This window comes from Watersipora subatra, chromosome 3 (assembly GCF_963576615.1).
Source record: "Watersipora subatra chromosome 3, tzWatSuba1.1, whole genome shotgun sequence".
Classification (NCBI taxonomy): domain Eukaryota; kingdom Metazoa; phylum Bryozoa; class Gymnolaemata; order Cheilostomatida; family Watersiporidae; genus Watersipora; species Watersipora subatra.
Genome location: NC_088710.1, coordinates 57,181,325 through 57,203,415, shown reverse-complemented (window position 1 = coordinate 57,203,415; position 22,091 = coordinate 57,181,325). Strand labels below are relative to the sequence as shown.

The window sequence follows — 22,091 nt, the reverse complement described above, 5'->3', positions numbered from 1 at the left end:
TATTAGCCATACAAGGTATTGTCCCCTCGTGATATTTTATAGATTACTATTGTAAGACAATCGATGTAGCTGTATTTGGAAAACTTTAAAACTATGCTATTATTTATCAGTGGTGTATATTGTGCAAAGAAAGATGAGTAACGATGTTTATTTTTATTATATTTAATAAACAATTTAACAAAATTGAACAGCATCAACATTATGCAGAGTGGCGGGTTCTGTACAACAACAACATCTGCTGAGGATGCAAGGCTTTTAACAATCAACAGCTAGCGCTTGCAAACATAACTTATAGAACTTGGTACAAAGTGACTGCGGAGGGGTTATGGTAGCACCCGTGGAATGATGGGTTAGAGTGTGTGCATACAAAGGGTGTAGATGGATTACCTTTGTTGCATAGCTCCACCCAGTTCATTTCCTTCAGTGCTAATAACAGGTTTGTGCGGTTTTCCAATGTAGCATCCATTCATATAACTGTAGTCAATCAATTTTTTCCAATACTCATCCTGTGCAGAAAACAATAGCAATACTCTTGGTTAAGTGTAACAACCATTAGTCATAGCTTCATGGTCTCACGTAAGTAAGAAATCATAGCCTGAGATTTTAGGTAAATGTAGCAATAGTCATAGCTTCGTATTTTGTAACAACCAGTAGTCAAAAGTATAATCAAGTGACTTCTACTTAAAGGCAATCTAACAAGAAGTTCCATATTTGAAGGTTAAGGGAAACCCAGTATGAATTCACACTATGCTACTGACCTGCCCCAAAACAGTGGGGTTGCCAACGACAACCAACAGCCCCTGAGCGCGACTGATGGTCACATTAAATCTCTTGCAATTGGACAAAAATCCAAGACTTTCATGACTCTTCCTTCCTAGTGTGTCTAGCTCATCTGGCCTTGACCTTACCTGCAGGAGATGTTCTGTATTACGAATTGTCTAGCTTTTACGAATATTCAACTAGTTAAATGCCGGGCTAATAATAAAAAAATAATAATAAATATTATTCGTTGCACGAATAGTAAAAAAATGTTGCATACAAAATTTATTTTTAATCTGATAAGTTTCTTTAGCTAATGAATTGGAGTAACTTGAGCTAGTACAAACCTTTACTATAATAAGAGCCATTATTATAACATATGCCAGCATTAGGGAAGAAAATTGAATCATGATCTTAAAGCGTTCTAGCTGAAGGGTGAGTATTTTAACCAATTGGCATTAAAGATTAGCAAGTGTAATAAGTATGATGTGCACAATTATTCCATTATATATGGCAGTATAGCCGCTTGGCCTAGTGGTTTAGGACGCCTGTCTGCAGACCTGGAGGTCCTGAGTTCAATGCAGTGCGAAGGGCATTTTTCATTCCTAAAACTTCATCGCTAAAACTGGACACACGAATGACAGATAAACAAACAAACAACAAATGAGGAGATTTATGTATATAGAAAGAACAAAGATGATACTTAATCTCCGTGTGATTGACACCCAGCTACACTAAGGTTGGAAAAAAGAACTAAGATATTAATGATAAATCACATCCGACCTATTAACTAAATGGTTGCATTGATCAGCTGATATCACATAATCATGAACCTAATATGAGCACATGGCTTCTTTCTTACATGACAGCAGTAGCTCAGTTGCTGCATGTAATCTTTAAGTGATACACCTAGAAATATTGTGGAAAATAGCTGGACTAGAAAAGACTTGCAATATATTTTTGTTTATGCTGATTACTCTGGTGGCGCAACTGAGTAATCTAGAGTGTAGTAATCGTGGATAATCTCGTGCAGCAGATTATCACACTTGCAGCGCTAGTCTCGGCGGCTTATAGTCACATAAAGCTGCATCACTGATGATTGCATTAAAATGGCCCCTCGTCATGCCATTTCGAAAGTACCAACCTTCTCTGTACATTGCATTTCGGGAAGGTTTTGCCTGCGGCTTGTTGCGAAAGTTGAACAGCGCTGAACTCTTGCGTTGACTGCCGGCAACTACCAGCGATACTCAGTGCGTAGGTTCCCATTTCACCGCCAATAACCTTGCGATCCAGTCACCATTGCATGCGGCGTATACGGGAACTAGGCTTTACATCTGAATTACAAATCAACAAGTAGCTTCCATAGGAATATGGAATAGAAATATATTCAAAGTTAGTAATACAGAATTTGCATTGAGCTGCAAATCATATACTTCATTTTGTTAGTTTAAAATTTTATCAATTGTGGATTGGACGCAGCAGAGAGACTCAGAGTGTTGTGTCAGTTATATAGAATACAGACACTTGAAGACAAGTGTAACCTGTAGCTATAACAATACTGACAGATTACGTATACTTTTGTTGTTATTTCAATTGGTACTCTGGCCGTCTCGTGTGCCATAGAAGATTGTCAGGTGTGCCGATAAAGCGCAGTGTATTCATTGTCGGACATTCAGTGGACATGTCGGAGATGTTCGGAAATGTCGGAGCGCAGTTGATTGGTGCAGACGTTAGAGTGTCGGGCTCGAAAGCCCAATATCATGAGTTCCAATCTCATGTGGTGCAATTTTTTTGCAGCCTCCAACCGTGACTTCAAACAGATGGATGGATGCGGCTCCTATTATAGTAAAGATTTATTTTTGTGATGAACTAAAAGATAAGACAATCCTTGAATATAACCTACTGTTGACACGAGGATTGCCATTCGTTCTTGACCCTGAAACTCTTCTACTGACCCAACTTTCACATCTCTGCTAATTCCTACACAGTCCATGAGCTGACGGATCTTCTCAACCTGCACATACATGTACATATACATGTATACACATGTACACGATGTACATATTTAGAATATGACAGTCAGAGTTTAAGTGGCGAGGAACAATGGTTATAGATAGTACATTTTAGACTATGCTGTTTGTCACAGGTTTGTTTATGAAGGAATAAGCAGTTGAAAGATTGCTGTCAGACGCATTCATGATGCACAAGAGATATTTATGTACAGAGTTGTGCATGCATTCACATATCTACAGTATAAAAATAACATTAATATTATACTTTCAGATATACATGTATATCACTATGTAGATGCATAACTACATCACCACACACATCGGATTACAGATGTACAATAGTATAGATGTCTGCGAGTACCAAATGTATGTATACAGATTGATATACAAACAAATATAAAGAGTATATACATTTAGATGTACTGTGATATACATGAACATACAGACCTGCTTTCTGTAAGGGGTAATAACTCCAATTTGTTCTGCTTGGCAGTAAGCTAACACTGCTTGGAGGTACTTGACAATCTGCACCACCTCAACAGCATTAAACCATGAAGGATTGTTTCCATCTCTCAGCTCCTCTCCCTATACACCAACGCTTGTGCATATTTATGAAAAACATGCGAGCACGCAGATATCTTATATAAAAAGGTCGAATAATTCCAGGCAACATTAGTCTTTTTTGTCTGACACATATTAAAATCCACGAAAATGGCCAACAAATCACATACATGTACTTATGTATTACTAGCAGTACGCCATGGATTTCCTTTATTTATAATCAGATAGACCACACACGAAGCACTTGTGCATGAAGTTTGGATGAAATAGGTCAAAGAATGTGGAGACGCATGTTTACGCAGACTAACAGACAGACAATGACAAAAGATTTAACAATATATATTTTGTAAATAACATATATTTTAGTGATTCGGAACCTAATTGACATGTAGTCCTATTAGTCATGTAGGATATTTGCATGTAACTGCAATTATATGATTTCAAGGCTTTAAGGCTTTTTATGAAAGTCAGAGCACTGTAGGCATAAACAGCTTAATGTTATATAGCTATCTAAGCCATTCTGTCGTTTTTGCCTCAGTTATGTGTTAACTCTCAGACTGTGAACAACACACAATAAATACATTATTTCAAGCACTACTCAATAAGTCTATACTATTTGACATGGTGTCAGGAGTAGGATCATAAGATTGCAACCGTTTTATTACAAGTGTGACATGGCTGAAGGAGGCTTAAGACCGCCAGGCAATTTTATTGTACAACAGTCTACTGGCAATCCAAGTGAGTCAAGTCGCAACTGGTCAGCATGGCTACAGCAATTTGACCTCTATATGATAGCTTCAGAAAAATCTACTAAAGACGAAGAAATACAAGTGGCGACATTGCTCACACTGCTTGGAGCACAGGGACAAGAACTCTTTCGTACATTTAACCTATCTGCTGAGAAGGCTAAAAAAATAACACCGGTCAAAGAAGCTTTCACAAAACATTTCGCACCTAGAGTTCGTGAGGAATTTGAAAGGTACAAATTTTACAGTAGAGTCCAGCAAGAAGGTGAGCCTTTTGACAAGTATGTTACAGTACTGAGAGACTTGCGGTCAACATGCAATTTTCATAAGGCGGAGAGTGACAAGGCACTAAGGGATAGGATTGTATTTGGAATAAATTCTGAGCGAGTGCGTGAAGAACTGCTTGGCGTTGATGGTGATTTAACATTAGCCAAATGTTTGGATATATGCCAGAGAGCAGAGGCTACTGCGAAATACATGCAAAGTATTAGAAATACGCCACCTGGTAACATTAATGCAATAGTCAACTGTGAGTCAGATGCTGACAGAACACATACACAAGGGGAAATGCCTGATCTCACTGTAAACGCATTAACGAGCAGACACAGCACCAATAGAAATCGGTGGCACACTGCAGCTAGTAATAACAGCCCCATTACCATGTCACTGGAAATCAGAAACTGTAAGTTCTGCAAAGGAAACCATGCTCGCCGTAACTGTCCAGCCTACGGCAAGCGCTGCAAAGACTGCCGAAAAATTGGTCACTATGCAAATTCCAAGGCCTGCAATGCTGACATTAAACCTATAGCCAGGGCTAATGAGGTGATTATTGCTGATGACAATGCTGCCTACACAATCAACATTACAGACATAACTGGTGAGGAATGGTTTATTGACGTTAAGTGTGAAAATCGACTAATACAGCTTAAAGTTGATACAGGGGCTTTATGTAATGTCATGCCAAAGTCTGTTTATTATTCTTTACAAGGTCAAAGCTCAAAGCTTCAACTGAGAAAACATAGTCAATCACTTGTCTTTTAGTGGACATAAATTGCATGTACTAGGGGTAGTATCACTGTCTATTGAATATCGTAATGTTTTTTCGGCACATGATTTTGTGGTGACAGACCATGAACTGGTAGCTCTGTTGGGTTTGCCTAGTAGCAAAACATTGGGTCTGGTGTGCACAGCTGATAGCATTACAAATAGCGTTGCATCACAGTATCCCAGCGTTTTTGATGGGATAGGCAAATTGCCTAGTAAACACGCTTTGAGACTGAAAGATAATTGTAAGCCTGTTGTACAATCTGCTAGGCGCGAGCCATTCAGGCTCAGAGAGCAACTCAAGTGTACGCTTTCTGAGATGGAAGACAATGGTACTATAGCTAAAGTGAGGGTGTCCACCGACTGGGTCCATCCAATTGTCAATGTCCATAAACCAAATGGCTCTCTTCGAATTTGTTTAGACCCTTCAGAGCTAAACAAATGCATTCGTAGAGAACATTTTGCTTTGCTGACAGTCACGGAGATATTTGCTAAACTGTCAAAATCTCGAATCTTTACCAGCTTGGACTGCGCATCAGGGTTTTTGCAGCTTGAGTTTGACCATAGTAGTAGCATGCTAACCACTTTTGCCACACCTTTTGGCCGATATAGATTCTTGAGGCTTCCCTATGGCATTAGCTCTGCGCCTGAGGTTTTTCATAGAACAGTGAGCGAGTTGTTTGGTGACATTGAGGGTGTTGAGGTGTATGTCGATGACCTGCTCGTGCATGCTCCTACTAAATCTAAACATGACAAACTTCTGGCTGCAGTGCTTGAGCGATGCAAGGCTGTCAATCTGAAGTTGAACTTGTCCAAATGTTTCTTTGAACGCACTGAACTAAAATACCTGGGCCATATATTAGGCAATGGGGTTATAAAAGCAGATCCTGCAAAAGTAGAGGCCATAGTGGCTATGCCCGACCTAGTTTGCAAAGAAGATGTTCGGCGGTTTTTAGGAATGGTCACTTACCTTTCAAAATTTTGTGATAATCTAGCTACTTTGACTACTCCACTCCGGGAGCTCACTAAAAAGAATTCTGTGTGGGAGTGGTCAGAGGTTCATAAACAAGCCTTTGAGTGCATAAAGTCAGTAATATCAAAAGGGCCAGCTTTGAGAATGTTTGACCCGGAAAAACCAGTGACTGTTTCGGTTGATAGTAGCCAAAATGGTGTGGGTGCAGTAATTCTGCAGGAGGGACAGCCAATAGAGTTTGCTAGTTGTGCACTTACTGACACACAGAAGGCTTATGCCCAAATAGAAAAAGAGTTTTTGGCTGTACAATTTGGCCTTCAGCGATTTCACCAGTATGTGTATGGGCAGGCAGTGACAGTGCAAACTGATCATATGCCACTTTTGGGTATCATGAGGAAAGGCCTGAATGACTTAACAGCAGGGTTACTGCGAATGAGATTACGCATGCAGCTTTATGACTTTGAATTAGTCTACGTGCCAGGCAAATCGTTGATTTTGGCAGACACATTTAGCAGGGCATACTTGAACAGGGTAGGTGAAAATTATGAAATCTATGATTTGAGAAACAATGAGCAAATACAAGCTGTCGTATATGGAATTTTGCCAAATGTGTTTTTCAGAGATAGACTGGTAGATATCACCAGCAAGGACCCTTCTATGGAGGTTCTCAAATCATATATTACAAAGGGGTAGCCAGCACATCGGAGGTTTTGCCTAGATGGAGTCAAACCATTCTGGAATCTGAAAAACGAGCTCACATGTAACAATGGCTTGATATTACGCAACAACCAAATAGTTATTCCTGCAGGAATGCGGAAAGAAATTCTTGACATCCTGCACATTGGGCATCTGGGCACTGTTAAGTGTATTGAGCGTGCAAAGAATTCGGCCAATAATTGGCCTGGCTACCTCGCACATGTAAAAGACATGGTTGATTCATGCTTTAGCTGCCAAGAGCATAGCCGAGCCAAATCACTACCGACAGTTGAGCCTTTTGAAGTGCCTGAATACCCAATGCAGTATGTGGCCACAGACATTTTCAATCTAAATGGCAAAGAATACCGGTAACTGTGGATAGATACTCAAAATGGCCAGATTGTTACGAGCTCAAAAATTCAAATTCTAGAACTGTGATCGAACTATTGCAGCGCCAATTTGCAAACTTTGGTAAGCCTGAGATCCTGCTGAGTGATAATGCACCGCAATACAGTTCCTACGAGTTTAGGTGTTTTGTTGAAGAAAATGATATCGAACACATAACCAGCAGCCCCTACTTTTCAAGGGCTAATGGGCTAGCAGAGCGCATGAACCAAACCATAAAGAACAGCCTCAGAAAAGCTTTAGAAACAGGCCAGACATTGTTAGACGTTTTAATGACCATCGGTTCAACACCCTTAGGTGATGGGCTGCCCACCCCAGCTGTGCTGTTGCAGTCTAGGAATTTACGAAACAAATTACACTTTTGCACAGAGCAGCTGCGCTATAAAAATCTAAACGCAAAGAACATTGATATCCTTTTAAGGAAGCGCCAGGGTCAAGATGTTTTTGGTAAAGCTAGCGATAAAACAATTGCTATGTTTAGTGATGGGGAACATGTATGGTGCAGAGTGGGTCATAGGCAATGGCTTCTAGCAAAAGTCATTGGCCATGCTGGAACGCCTCACAGTTTCCATGTCGAGCTGGAAGTGGGAAAGGTGGTTAGAAGAAATCAGTCATTCCTCAGGGCAAGAAAACAAAACTTGCTTCGCTATGATGTACGCTCAATGCCTAGAGCTAGTGAAAATTCTGGCCTGAACCACGAATTTTATAGACCAGCAAGTAGTGCTCCAACAGCCACCACCAATTCAAGTGAGACTGTACCAACCAGTGCGGCACAAATTACACACAATGCAAATGTCACTGTGACTAGGTCTGGCAGGGTATCGAAACCACCAATACGATATGGTCAAGACACTTAACATTAGCTATGGTTCGCATTAAGGATGCTTTATTATATTACATTACTTCTACAAAAACTGCACACATACTCATTATATGCTTCTTGTGGTTTTAATGTATGGTTACTCTTTCTTTCAAATCTAATAGCAGTTTGAGGTGTACATGCTGTAATTCTGAACATATCTCTTGTTGTTTTCTTTGGGAAAAGTATGATGACATGTAGTCCTATTAGTCATGTAGGATATTTGCGTGTAACTGCAATTATATGATTTCAAGGCTTTAAGGCTTTTTATGAAAGTCAGAGCACTGTAGGCATAAACAGCTTAATGTTAATTATATAGCTATCTAAGCTATCACAAATGAATTAAATTGAATTGATTCTTTGGCATCTTTTACTTACTGTAGAATTGTATTGATTAGGAGCTATTGATTAGAATTGTATTGATTAGGAGCTATTGATTAGAATTGTATTGATTAGGAGCATCCTGCCAATAAGAATTGAAACGAGTCAAAACTGTCACTATGCAGGAATTGACTCGATTCTCTATTTTCAATAAGCAAAATGACTCGAGTCAAAATGCACCAATGTTTCTCTTTATTATTACCGCGTTGACAGAAAATCCATCATGACCATGGATATCCTAAGTAACCCAACCTGTTACTTGATGTGTGCCAGAGTGAAGATGCCAGTGCAGTCCCATGTTGCCAGCCACACACGTTTTTACAAGACCTCAATATTATTGCGTATATTTTATTGGTCATTAATATGCACTACTCAATAATATATTATAGCTCTATGGTTTGCTTGCGTACTTACAATGAGCTTATTTGTAAGCGTCATAACTGACCCACTTTTATACCTATACAAAAACATTGATTACAGATTGCAGTGTTAACAGATTCGCACAAACTTTGCAACAATAAATTTAGGAAGTTAGGTTATCATTGTGCCAAAAATGAACCAGTTGCATAGTCTTTCCTTTACTGATGAAACAGCATAAAATCGTAGTTTCAAATTTTTTAAATTTTCGGTTTAGGACGAATAAAAGAGATATTGTAAACCCAAACATATTTCTGCTAATGAAATCCTTCAACACTGGACCAAAGATATTTTTGGCCACTACATCTTCATATTAGATAATGTGTGTCTGTGTTTTGGTCAAACTGCAACAACGAAAACGTTTTTCTTTTACAGCTAGTTTTTATACTATACTAGTACTAATGCAAAAATATTAAACATTTCTTTTGTTTTTCAAATGCATTGAGTCTTGTGCAGAATTTTTTGGCTGATTTCAAAAAAACTTTAAATTGAATTTATATGATAGAAACTCTGCTTTTACAACAAAAATATCAAGTGTATGCCAGCAAAAAAACTGTAGGCATGACTTAATCCCATCTGGAATTTAGCAATGAAATCTCTAATGAAATTGTTGATATTTGCTATACAAACAGACAATAGACTGAGCTAATGCGTGTAGCTAAACTAACGATTGTGGGTTATCGTTATTTTGATATATTTTTATAGGTCAACTTTTTTTAAAAATTGAAAAAAAATTGATCTTTTTATTTGTGAGAATTGAATTGAGTCATTGAAGTTAAAATAACCAAAGAATTGAGAGCTGAATTATGATGTTTTGCAATGAATTGTGAATTGATACGATTCTTACATGACAAATGATGCAAAGGAATTGGAAATTAAATCGTTAATTTTTTGATGAAAATTGAAATGACTCGAGTCAATTCTGAAAACCTTATGAACATCTTTAGAAATTTCCATGCAGTGAAGCAATGTTTCCCACATATATGCTGATATATTAAATTTTTTACCTGCACGCCATGAAAAATGATTGGTTTTCCAGCATTAGTGAGCTCTTTGATGTTCTCAAGTGAGAAAGCGGGGCCAACTGCGGCCATCACCAACTCGTTATTGTAGAAAAGCTCTGAATAGAGGGAGAGGAGAAATGGGTGAGCTCGGTAGTTCTTGACCAGCTTTGTGACCTGAATGGAATCAGCAGCCATCTTGATATGCAGACAAATAGGTATAGCTCATGACAGCTTTAAAAGTTCTCTAGGCCCATAGTGGCTATGATGAATGTTTTTTAGAAATGTATATAATGTGAGACTGACCAAAGAAGTCATTATTTGTTCAGCGTATTATTGCTGAAAATTATGAAATGGAATATCAATTATACAAAAATGTGTATTTTAACAATAGTACGTGTATTATAACAAAAATACGTGTATTATAGCAAAAGTATGTGTATTATAGCAACAGTAGATGTATTATAGCAATATCATGTGTATTATAGCAATAGTAGGTGTATTATAGCAATAGCAGGTGTATTATAGCAATAATGTGTATTATAGCAACAGTATGTGTATTATAGCAATACATGTGTATTATATCGATAGCCTGTGTATTATAGCAATAGCATGTGTATTATAGCAAGAGCATGTGTATTATAGCAATACATGTGTATTATAGCAATACATGTGTATTATAGCGATAGCCTGTGTATTACAGCAATAACATGTGTATTATAGCAATAGCATGTGTATTATAGCAATACATGTGTATTATAGCAATAGTATGTGTATTATAGCAATAGCCTGTATATAGCATGTATATTATAGCAATAGCCTGCGTATTATAGCAATAATCTAAATTTTTGAGACATTATTTTGAGCGGTTAAAATTAAAGTTTTTTACGCATTAAATCTGCATCATATAATCTGTATTAAATCTGCATCATATAATCTGTATTAAATCTGCATCATATAATCTGCATTAAATCTGCATCATATAATCTGCATTAAATCTGCATCATATAATCTGCATTAAATCTGCATCATATAATCTGTATTAAATCTGCATCATATAATCTGCATTAAATCTGCATCATATAATCTGCATTAAATCTGCATCATATAATCTGTATTAAATCTGCATCATATAATCTGCATTAAATCTGCATCATATAATCTGCATTAAATCTGCATCATATAATCTGCATTAAATCTGCATCATATAATCTGTATTAAATCTGCATCATATAATCTGCATTAAATCTGCATCATATAATCTGCATTAAATCTGCATCATATAATCTGCATTAAATCTGCATTAAATCTGCATCATATAATCTGCATTAAATCTGCATCATATAATCTGCATTAAATCTGCATTAAATCTGCATCATATAATCTGCATTAAATCTGCATCATATAATCTGCATTAAATCTGCATTAAATCTGCATCATATAATCTGTATTAAATCTGCATCATATAATCTGTATTAAATCTGCATCATATAATCTGCATTAAATCTGCATCATATAATCTGCATTAAATCTGCATTAAATCTGCATCATATAATCTGCATTAAATCTGCATCATATAATCTGCATCATATAATCTGTATTAAATCTGCATCATATAATCTGCATTAAATCTGCATCATATAATCTGCATTAAATCTGCATTAAATCTGCATCATATAATCTGTATTAAATCTGCATCATATAATCTGTATTAAATCTGCATCATATAATCTGCATTAAATCTGCATCATATAATCTGCATTAAATCTGCATCATATAATCTGCATTAAATCTGCATCATATAATCTGCATTAAATCTGCATCATATAATCTGTATTAAATCTGCATCATATAATCTGTATTAAATCTGCATCATATAATCTGCATTAAATCTGCATCATATAATCTGCATTAAATCTGCATCATATAATCTGCATCATATAATCTGTATTAAATCTGCATCATATAATCTGCATTAAATCTGCATCATATAATCTGTATTAAATCTGCATCATATAATCTGCATTAAATCTGCATCATATAATCTGCATTAAATCTGCATCATATAATCTGCATTAAATCTGCATCATATAATCTGCATTAAATCTGCATCATATAATCTGTATTAAATCTGCATCATATAATCTGCATTAAATCTGCATCATATAATCTGTATTAAATCTGCATCATATAATCTGCATTAAATCTGCATCATATAATCTGCATTAAATCTGCATCATATAATCTGTATTAAATCTGCATCATATAATCTGCATTAAATCTGCATCATATAATCTGCATTAAATCTGCATCATATAATCTGCATTAAATCTGCATCATATAATCTGCATTAAATCTGCATCATATAATCTGTATTAAATCTGCATCATATAATCTGCATTAAATCTGCATCATATAATCTGCATTAAATCTGCATCATATAATCTGTATTAAATCTGCATCATATAATCTGCATTAAATCTGCATCATATAATCTGCATTAAATCTGCATCATATAATCTGCATTAAATCTGCATCATATAATCTGTATTAAATCTGCATCATATAATCTGCATTAAATCTGCATCATATAATCTGCATTAAATCTGCATCATATAATCTGCATTAAATCTGCATCATATAATCTGCATTAAATCTGCATCATATAATCTGTATTAAATCTGCATCATATAATCTGCATTAAATCTGCATCATATAATCTGCATTAAATCTGCATCATATAATCTGCATTAAATCTGCATCATATAATCTGCATTAAATCTGCATTAAATCTGCATCATATAATCTGTATTAAATCTGCATCATATAATCTGTATTAAATCTGCATCATATAATCTGCATTAAATCTGCATCATATAATCTGCATTAAATCTGCATCATATAATCTGCATTAAATCTGCATCATATAATCTGCATTAAATCTGCATCATATAATCTGTATTAAATCTGCATCATATAATCTGTATTAAATCTGCATCATATAATCTGCATTAAATCTGCATCATATAATCTGCATTAAATCTGCATCATATAATCTGTATTAAATCTGCATCATATAATCTGCATTAAATCTGCATCATATAATCTGTATTAAATCTGCATCATATAATCTGTATTAAATCTGCATCATATAATCTGCATTAAATCTGCATCATATAATCTGTATTAAATCTGCATCATATAATCTGCATTAAATCTGCATCATATAATCTGTATTAAATCTGCATCATATAATCTGCATTAAATCTGCATCATATAATCTGCATTAAATCTGCATCATATAATCTGCATTAAATCTGCATCATATAATCTGCATTAAATCTGCATCATATAATCTGCATTAAATCTGCATCAAATCTGCATCATATAATCTGTATTAAATCTGCATCATATAATCTGCATTAAATCTGCATCATATAATCTGTATTAAATCTGCATCATATAATCTGCATTAAATCTGCATCATATAATCTGTATTAAATCTGCATCATATAATCTGCATTAAATCTGCATCATATAATCTGCATTAAATCTGCATCATATAATCTGCATTAAATCTGCATCATATAATCTGCATTAAATCTGCATCATATAATCTGTATTAAATCTGCATCATATAATCTGTATTAAATCTGCATCATATAATCTGTATTAAATCTGCATCATATAATCTGCATTAAATCTGCATCATATAATCTGTATTAAATCTGCATCATATAATCTGCATTAAATCTGCATCATATAATCTGTATTAAATCTGCATCATATAATCTGCATTAAATCTGCATCATATAATCTGTATTAAATCTGCATCATATAATCTGCATTAAATCTGCATCATATAATCTGCATTAAATCTGCATCATATAATCTGTATTAAATCTGCATCATATAATCTGCATTAAATCTGCATCATATAATCTGCATTAAATCTGCATCATATAATCTGTATTAAATCTGCATCATATAATCTGCATTAAATCTGCATCATATAATCTGCATTAAATCTGCATCATATAATCTGCATTAAATCTGCATCATATAATCTGTATTAAATCTGCATCATATAATCTGCATTAAATCTGCATCATATAATCTGTATTAAATCTGCATCATATAATCTGCATTAAATCTGCATCATATAATCTGCATTAAATCTGCATCATATAATCTGCATTAAATCTGCATCATATAATCTGCATTAAATCTGCATTAAATCTGCATCATATAATCTGTATTAAATCTGCATCATATAATCTGCATTAAATCTGCATCATATAATCTGCATTAAATCTGCATCATATAATCTGCATTAAATCTGCATCATATAATCTGCATTAAATCTGCATTAAATCTGCATCATATAATCTGTATTAAATCTGCATCATATAATCTGCATTAAATCTGCATCATATAATCTGCATTAAATCTGCATCATATAATCTGTATTAAATCTGCATCATATAATCTGTATTAAATCTGCATCATATAATCTGCATTAAATCTGCATCATATAATCTGCATTAAATCTGCATCATATAATCTGCATTAAATCTGCATTAAATCTGCATCATATAATCTGTATTAAATCTGCATCATATAATCTGCATTAAATCTGCATCATATAATCTGCATTAAATCTGCATCATATAATCTGCATTAAATCTGCATCATATAATCTGCATTAAATCTGCATCATATAATCTGCATTAAATCTGCATCATATAATCTGCATTAAATCTGCATTAAATCTGCATCATATAATCTGTATTAAATCTGCATCATATAATCTGCATTAAATCTGCATCATATAATCTGCATTAAATCTGCATCATATAATCTGCATTAAATCTGCATCATATAATCTGCATTAAATCTGTATTAAATCTGCATCATATAATCTGTATTAAATCTGCATCATATAATCTGCATTAAATCTGCATCATATAATCTGCATTAAATCTGCATCATATAATCTGCATTAAATCTGCATCATATAATCTGCATTAAATCTGCATCATATAATCTGCATTAAATCTGCATCATATAATCTGTATTAAATCTGCATCATATAATCTGTATTAAATCTGCATCATATAATCTGCATTAAATCTGCATTAAATCTGCATCATATAATCTGCATTAAATCTGCATCATATAATCTGCATTAAATCTGCATCATATAATCTGCATTGAATGGGTAGATTTTGTTGTTATTTATATACGGTGAACCCTCGTCATATAACATTGATCCTTTCCAGGGTTGGCATTGTAAGGCGAATATGTCTTATAGACGGGTATAGAAACCCATAGCAAATATCTAATGCAAACACTCCTTCGTAAAAAATATAAATTTTACATACGTACTCTACATTTAAGTAATTAGTAACAAAATAGTGTGTTAACCTTAGTAACTTTAGTTACCTACAGTAACATCAGTGTATTTAGTGGTTATGATCTGCAATAAAATGTAACATTACAATGTGCAGCAGGTACCGTAGGCGGCTCTTACCTCTGACAGGCGTATAACATAAACTTTGAATCTAACTTAAATTAATTTAGGTCACTAAACACACACTTGAAACTAAGTTTTTAGCATGTATTTTACTAAACTAGACTTCAATTTTGTCATTGTTTAAACTTTTATAACATATTTGTTTCCAGTTTTGTTTTCACCATAACTTATAACAAATAACGCTGAACTGAAAGAGCATCGTATTTCTTTCATGTGTTTTGGGTATGATTAGGCAAATAGCAAATCAGCATCTTCGTTTTTTTGAAGTAATCAGCACACTGACTGCCAAATTTGAACTTAGGGAAACATTTTTGTTGATGTTGTATGGTGAAAAAAAGTAGTATGGCGAGGATGAAAAAACATTGTGTGTCACATCGTAAGGCAAGAAAAACTTAGCAGGGACATTGTAATGGGGGTGCACTGTACGTGTAGTTGAACAAGTAAACAGCCAATCAGGTGCTCTACATTAACTTGAATACAGATACAAATCAGGTAACTTCCTTCAATTAGGTAACTCTCTGAGGGACTACAGATTACAACACGCAAGTAATAAGTAAGATCACAAGTAATAACTCGTGAATTTCCATTGGTTTATAAGCAAAAATCCATTATACAGAGAAGCATAGAAGGTAGTAACTGCGCCAAGACCTCCGAAAAACTACCAGAAAACATTACCTGGAGCAAAAAGTCAGCTGATACCATGTATACAACTTACTAAATTGGGATCATAGTAGCCTGTATCTCTAAAACTATCCTTCCGTGCATACGAGGGATGGGACATTGTACGCTCCAATAATGACACAGTAAGACCACAGGCTTCTGCTATTCTGGATTTGATCACAGCACCTAATTGCTTGTGATCCCCAGCAAGAACAACAGATGCTTCAGGGTTTGCAGCAACTAGGGCTATAGGAATTAGACATTCGGGCTCGCTTGCTTGGCCAGCCTGAAAACAATGCAGAAGCAGTGCTGACAATAACTAAGGCTGTCTATGATTGACAGAGTGGGCCAGCTACACTTCAAAACATTCTTCCATTTCAAAATCAGTTTGTCTGTAAATAAACGGAATTGAGTTTAAAAATCAAATGACAAAGAATTGAACAGTATGGTGAATTAGCCACATCAAGTTGGCTGTGATAAATTCTTTAATATGGCAGAGACAAGCTGATTTTCTCTCTGACAGTGCTCCTTCTCATTGGACAAATCGGAATAAATTCGTTAAGACTATTGTCAATTTAACATAGATATAAAAAAACATCAACGATATTTAATTTCCTGAGATATATTAAACTTTTAAAAATCTTTTATATTGATAATATTGATATATTGATAATGCAACTGTCTAAACGCCAGTTTTGAGTAGGCTTTATTGAATTGACATTTTTGAAATTATATTTCTATGTTCCAAGAAGCACTTTGATAATAAGCCATCCCTGAGTTCATACAAACATATTTCTCTCTATGAAGTTAACTAAACTTACAAGATACAAAGAATTGGTACACCATTGCAGGATTACAAGTGTACATGTATGTGCAACACAAGCAAACATCAGCAGTCGGTTATAAACTTATGTTAGAGATACTTACAAGATACAAAGAATTGGTACACCATTGCAGGATTACAAGTGTACATGTATGTGCAACACAAGCAAACATCAGCAGTCGGTTATAAACTTATGTTAGAGATACTTACAAGATACAAAGAGTTGGTACACCATTGCAGGATTACAAGTGTACATGTATGTGCAACACAAGCAAACATCAGCAGTCGGTTATAAACTTATGTTAGAGATACTTACAAGATACAAAGAATTGGTACACCATTGCAGGATTACAAGTGTACATGTATGTGCAACACAAGCAAACATCAGCAGTCGGTTATAAACTTATGTTAGAGATACTTACAAGATACAAAGAATTGGTACACCATTGCAGGATTACAAGTGTACATGTATGTGCAACACAAGCAAACATCAGCAGTCGGTTATAAACTTATGTTAGAGATACTTACAAGATACAAAGAATTGGTACACCATTGCAGGATTACAAGTGTACATGTATGTGCAACACAAGCAAACATCAGCAGTCGGTTATAAACTTATGTTAGAGATACTTACAAGATACAAAGAGTTGGTACACCATTGCAGGATTACAAGTGTACATGTATGTGCAACACAAGCAAACATCAGCAGTCGGTTATAAACTTATGTTAGAGATACTTACAAGATACAAAGAATTGGTACACCATTGCAGGATTACAAGTGTACATGTATGTGCAACACCAGCAAACATCAGCAGTCGGTTATAAACTTATGTTAGAGACACTTACAAGATACAAAGAGTTGGTACACCATTGCAGGATTACAAGTGTATATGTATGTGCAACACAAGCAAACATCAGCAGTCGGTTATAAACTTATGTTAGAGATACTTACAAGATACAAAGAGTTGGTACACCATTGCAGGATTACAAGTGTACATGTATGTGCAACACAAGCAAACATCAGCAGTCGGTTATAAACTTATGTTAGAGATACTTACAAGATACAAAGAGTTGGTACACCATTGCAGGATTACAAGTGTACATGTATGTGCAACACAAACAAACATCAGCAGTCGGTTATAAACTTATGTTAGAGATACTTACAAGATACAAAGAGTCGGTACACCATTGCAGGATTACAAGTGTACATGTATGTGCAACACAAGCAAACATCAGCAGTCGGTTATAAACTTATGTTAGAGATACTTACAAGATACAAAGAGTTGGTACACCATTGCAGGATTACAAGTGTACATGTATGTGCAACACAAGCAAACATCAGCAGTCGGTTATAAACTTATGTTAGAGATACTTACAAGATACAAAGAGTCGGTACACCATTGCAGGATTACAAGTGTACATGTATGTGCAACACAAGCAAACATCAGCAGTCGGTTATAAACTTATGTTAGAGATACTTACAAGATACAAAGAGTTGGTACACCATTGCAGGATTACAAGTGTACATGTATGTGCAACACAAACAGACATCAGCAGTCGGTTATAAACTTATGTTAGAGATACTTACAAGATACAAAGAATTGGTACACCATTGCAGGATTACAAGTGTACATGTATGTGCAACACAAGCAAACATCAGCAGTCGGTTATAAACTTATGTTAGAGATACTTACAAGATACAAAGAGTTGGTACACCATTGCAGGATTACAAGTGTACATGTATGTGCAACACAAACAAACATCAGCAGTCGGTTATAAACTTATGTTAGAGATACTTACAAGATACAAAGAATTGGTACACCATTGCAGGATTACAAGTGTACATGTATGTGCAACACAAACAAACATCAGCAGTCGGTTATAAACTTATGTTAGAGATACTTACAAGATACAAAGAGTCGGTACACCAGTGCAGGATTACAAGTGTACATGTATGTGCAACACAAGCAAACATCAGCAGTCGGTTATAAACTTATGTTAGAGATACTTACAAGATACAAAGAGTCGGTACACCATTGCAGGATTACAAGTGTACATGTATGTGCAACACAAGCAAACATCAGCAGTCGGTTATAAACTTATGTTAGAGATACTTACAAGATACAAAGAGTCGGTACACCATTGCAGGATTACAAGTGTACATGTATGTGCAACACAAGCAAACATCAGCAGTCGGTTATAAACTTATGTTAGAGATACTTACAAGATACAAAGAATCGGTACACCATTACAGGATTACAAGTGTACATGTATGTGCAACACAAGCAAACATCAGCAGTCGGTTATAAACTTATGTTAGAGATACTTACATTTAATAGAAATATATTTTAAAAACGCGAAAATACAATATGATATAAAATCAGACAAAGTCTGTGAGCTATATTATAATCTTATAGTACATATACAATGTACATCCATAATGATATATATGGTTATGTTGATTCCAGTGGCAGACTAGTATGAAGAATTTTATCTATGATTGTTTAGCTATTATTCTAGATATCTGCCTTCCAACCTTGCCAACGCTTTTCATCTCCTAGTCCTTTTATTCTGAATTGAACAGAGGACGATATATAGCTCCTGGAACCTGCGCAACTTATTGAGTTTGGGTTACTAGATACTAAAAGCGTATACAGTCATCTGTTGATTTAGATTGCGTTTTAGCTCCTGATTTAAGACAAATCAAGTGGTTAGAATTGGTGCTTGCTGCAGTCAATCAGCAATCACTATCACTAGGAATTATGGGATGGATGAGGCACAATGCTAGTACTACCATGAACTTCTGATTGTGTCAGCAGTTCCATCTGTCTGACTAATCCTAGTTTCTCTTGGGATAAATTGGGACAGATTAAATGCAGCAGTACAACTAGCCACAGGCAAGTTCCCTCTCGCTGCTATAGGCTAGACATGAAATGCCAATTATGACTGAACTCAGACTATGATCATATTGTTAGACTACATACCATATTAATGTGTTCAATCAATGGCCACTGACCTTTATAATTGGTCTGCATGTAAATACTCAACTTTCTCAATATTAGCCATTAGCTAATGAAGATGTTGAGTATATATTGACCTTCAGGTATAATTTGAATAGAAGTTGTCTTCTCTCGTTTGCAATCCTCAAAACTATTCACAAAAGCTATTTGTACAGCATCTTGTAATGACAACCAAGAGTTGTATCAGACAATCCCTTCATGCTATGAATACTGCTTCATCACTAACATTTAGAAAAACATCCATATTTCCTGGAGTAATGTTCAGCAACATTAACACAAGTTTGTTTTCAAAGTTCAACTAATACAGCAAACAAAGGATGATACCATCCAATACATCCATATATTAGTCAAAGATGTATAAGGGTGACACTGCGCGTCACCACAGATATACTGTGGTAGACTGAACTGACCTCATCTATGAAGACATGACTGAAGTGAGTCGTAGAGAGCCCTAGAGATAGGAACATTCCGGCACTTGAGCATGTGCTGATAATAACCCTATGCTCCGAGACCAGTTGCAAGTCAGTACCGTCCCGGCAGAGGGAACGAATCTCATCAGGGAGTGACTAAAGCAAACCATAGTAGAGAAATACTTACACATAAGTATGCAGTCCGGATGTGTATCTAACATTGAAGGGAAAGATTAAATGATACTGGACGGAATGTGATGGCACCCAGATCTGAATCGAATAGCTAATGAGTAAATTTAAAGCTGAACGCAGGACACTGGTAGAAACAACTGGCTGTGAAGGTGGAAGAATAATCAACACAAAGCTAAAATGAAAAAAGTTGATTTGTACGTAAGCGCCAGAGCCAATGAAAAAGAGGAGATAATAAAACGTCATTGTTGATGCTATGGAAGAATTAGGCCGCATCATATCATATCAAGTCATAATTCCCTTTTGCATTTGTCTTGTCACATGCTCTAATACCATGTTAACTAAGATTAGATTACAGAGCTAAAATCTCTGTGCATCGACTTTGTAAAAGATGCCCTATAGACATTGATCCTTAGGGTGTACACTCCTTACAGCTGCTCTTGTTGTATGACTAAGTACCTACTACTCAGCCAACAAGTCTATGTTCCAGCCATATTATGCCGTCAACAGCATCAACTCATGAAAAATGTAGCTTTATACATTATTTACGCAGAGGTGGCTGGGTCTTCCCGCCCTTCACTATTTCAAAATAGTGGATAGCAAAGAGAGTCACTAGTAGAAATAACTTATGATCTGAAAAGCAAACAATGTGTTTGTTCATCTATTGGAAGGTAACTACATGTATATCAACCCAGGCCTACAGTAAATCATGCATAACATACTAATAAAAAGCATTCATGAACATGAATTGCTACCTATGCACATTTAGCTTCAGCATTCTACATGCCAACTAGTTCATTCATTTTTGTTATTTTTTATTCAAATAGCAGAGATAGCATATCTTTTAATGTAGTCAGAAAAAGGCATCCAGTCACTGTGTATGACCAAAACTTGATTGTTCCTGCTTAAACGTGAACTTGTGATATCTGTCGATTGGCTTGTAGTACTTCCTTCATAAGATCAACACTTATTAAAAACAATGATGCCTCAGTCTGTGTATCGATGAACATCTAAGTAGCGGCGATCAACTGTGTGATCGACAATAGCGATCACACAGTCGATCACACATAACATCTCAGGTTGATAGTGTGGGTTGCAAACTTAAAAAACTACATTTTTATTGAGAACCTTTATTTTTTAACGTTTTAAAAAATACATCTTTTCTGCGTGTCCACAAGTTAAGCACTATATTTATCGCTTTGTAATGCTATCGCTGCTTTTTGACAGTAATCAGATTTTTCAAAGACAACTTCCTTCCATATGTAATATTATCTTGACAGGATCGATTGTTCAATTTGTATCACAAGAACTGTATTGACCCAATTTCTATCGATCTTTGTTGGTGCGAGGTCAGTCCATAGCTGTATTGTTTCTCAGTTCATAGCCATTGTTATAAATCAAATTTAGATTATAAAAATTGGCTCACTGTCATTAAATTAACACCCACTCTCATCACTCAAGTAGCACCCGCCCCTTCTGACTAATGAAACGTTAATCTCCACCTTTACGACTGACTACTGACTCACTAACTACTGGTTTATCCACCCACTATCCACCCCACCTTCCACCCACTTATCTTTTATTAGGATTCAATGAATC

At 35.3% G+C, this 22,091-nt stretch overlaps 1 protein-coding gene across 4 annotated transcripts in view; it reads right to left on the bottom strand.

Annotated features, from left to right (window-relative positions):
* Positions 1–155: 155 nt before the first annotated feature.
* LOC137391203 (RNA helicase Mov10l1-like) overlaps positions 156–22,091 on the bottom strand; it is a 79,649-nt gene continuing 57,713 nt past the window's right edge. For 3 of the 4 annotated variants that reach the window (XM_068077594.1, XM_068077595.1, XM_068077596.1), the window contains 7 exons: positions 20,304–20,459; positions 16,106–16,336; positions 9,861–10,031; positions 3,219–3,356; positions 2,663–2,773; positions 759–908; positions 156–506 (listed from right to left, as the gene is read on the bottom strand). In XM_068077594.1, the coding sequence (XP_067933695.1) occupies positions 384–506; positions 759–908; positions 2,663–2,773; positions 3,219–3,356; positions 9,861–10,031; positions 16,106–16,336; positions 20,304–20,459 (1,080 nt within the window). In that variant the 3' untranslated portion in view covers positions 156–383. The remainder of the gene's footprint in view (positions 507–758; positions 909–2,662; positions 2,774–3,218; positions 3,357–9,860; positions 10,032–16,105; positions 16,337–20,303; positions 20,460–22,091) is intronic. The other variant, XM_068077597.1, reaches the window with a different exon arrangement.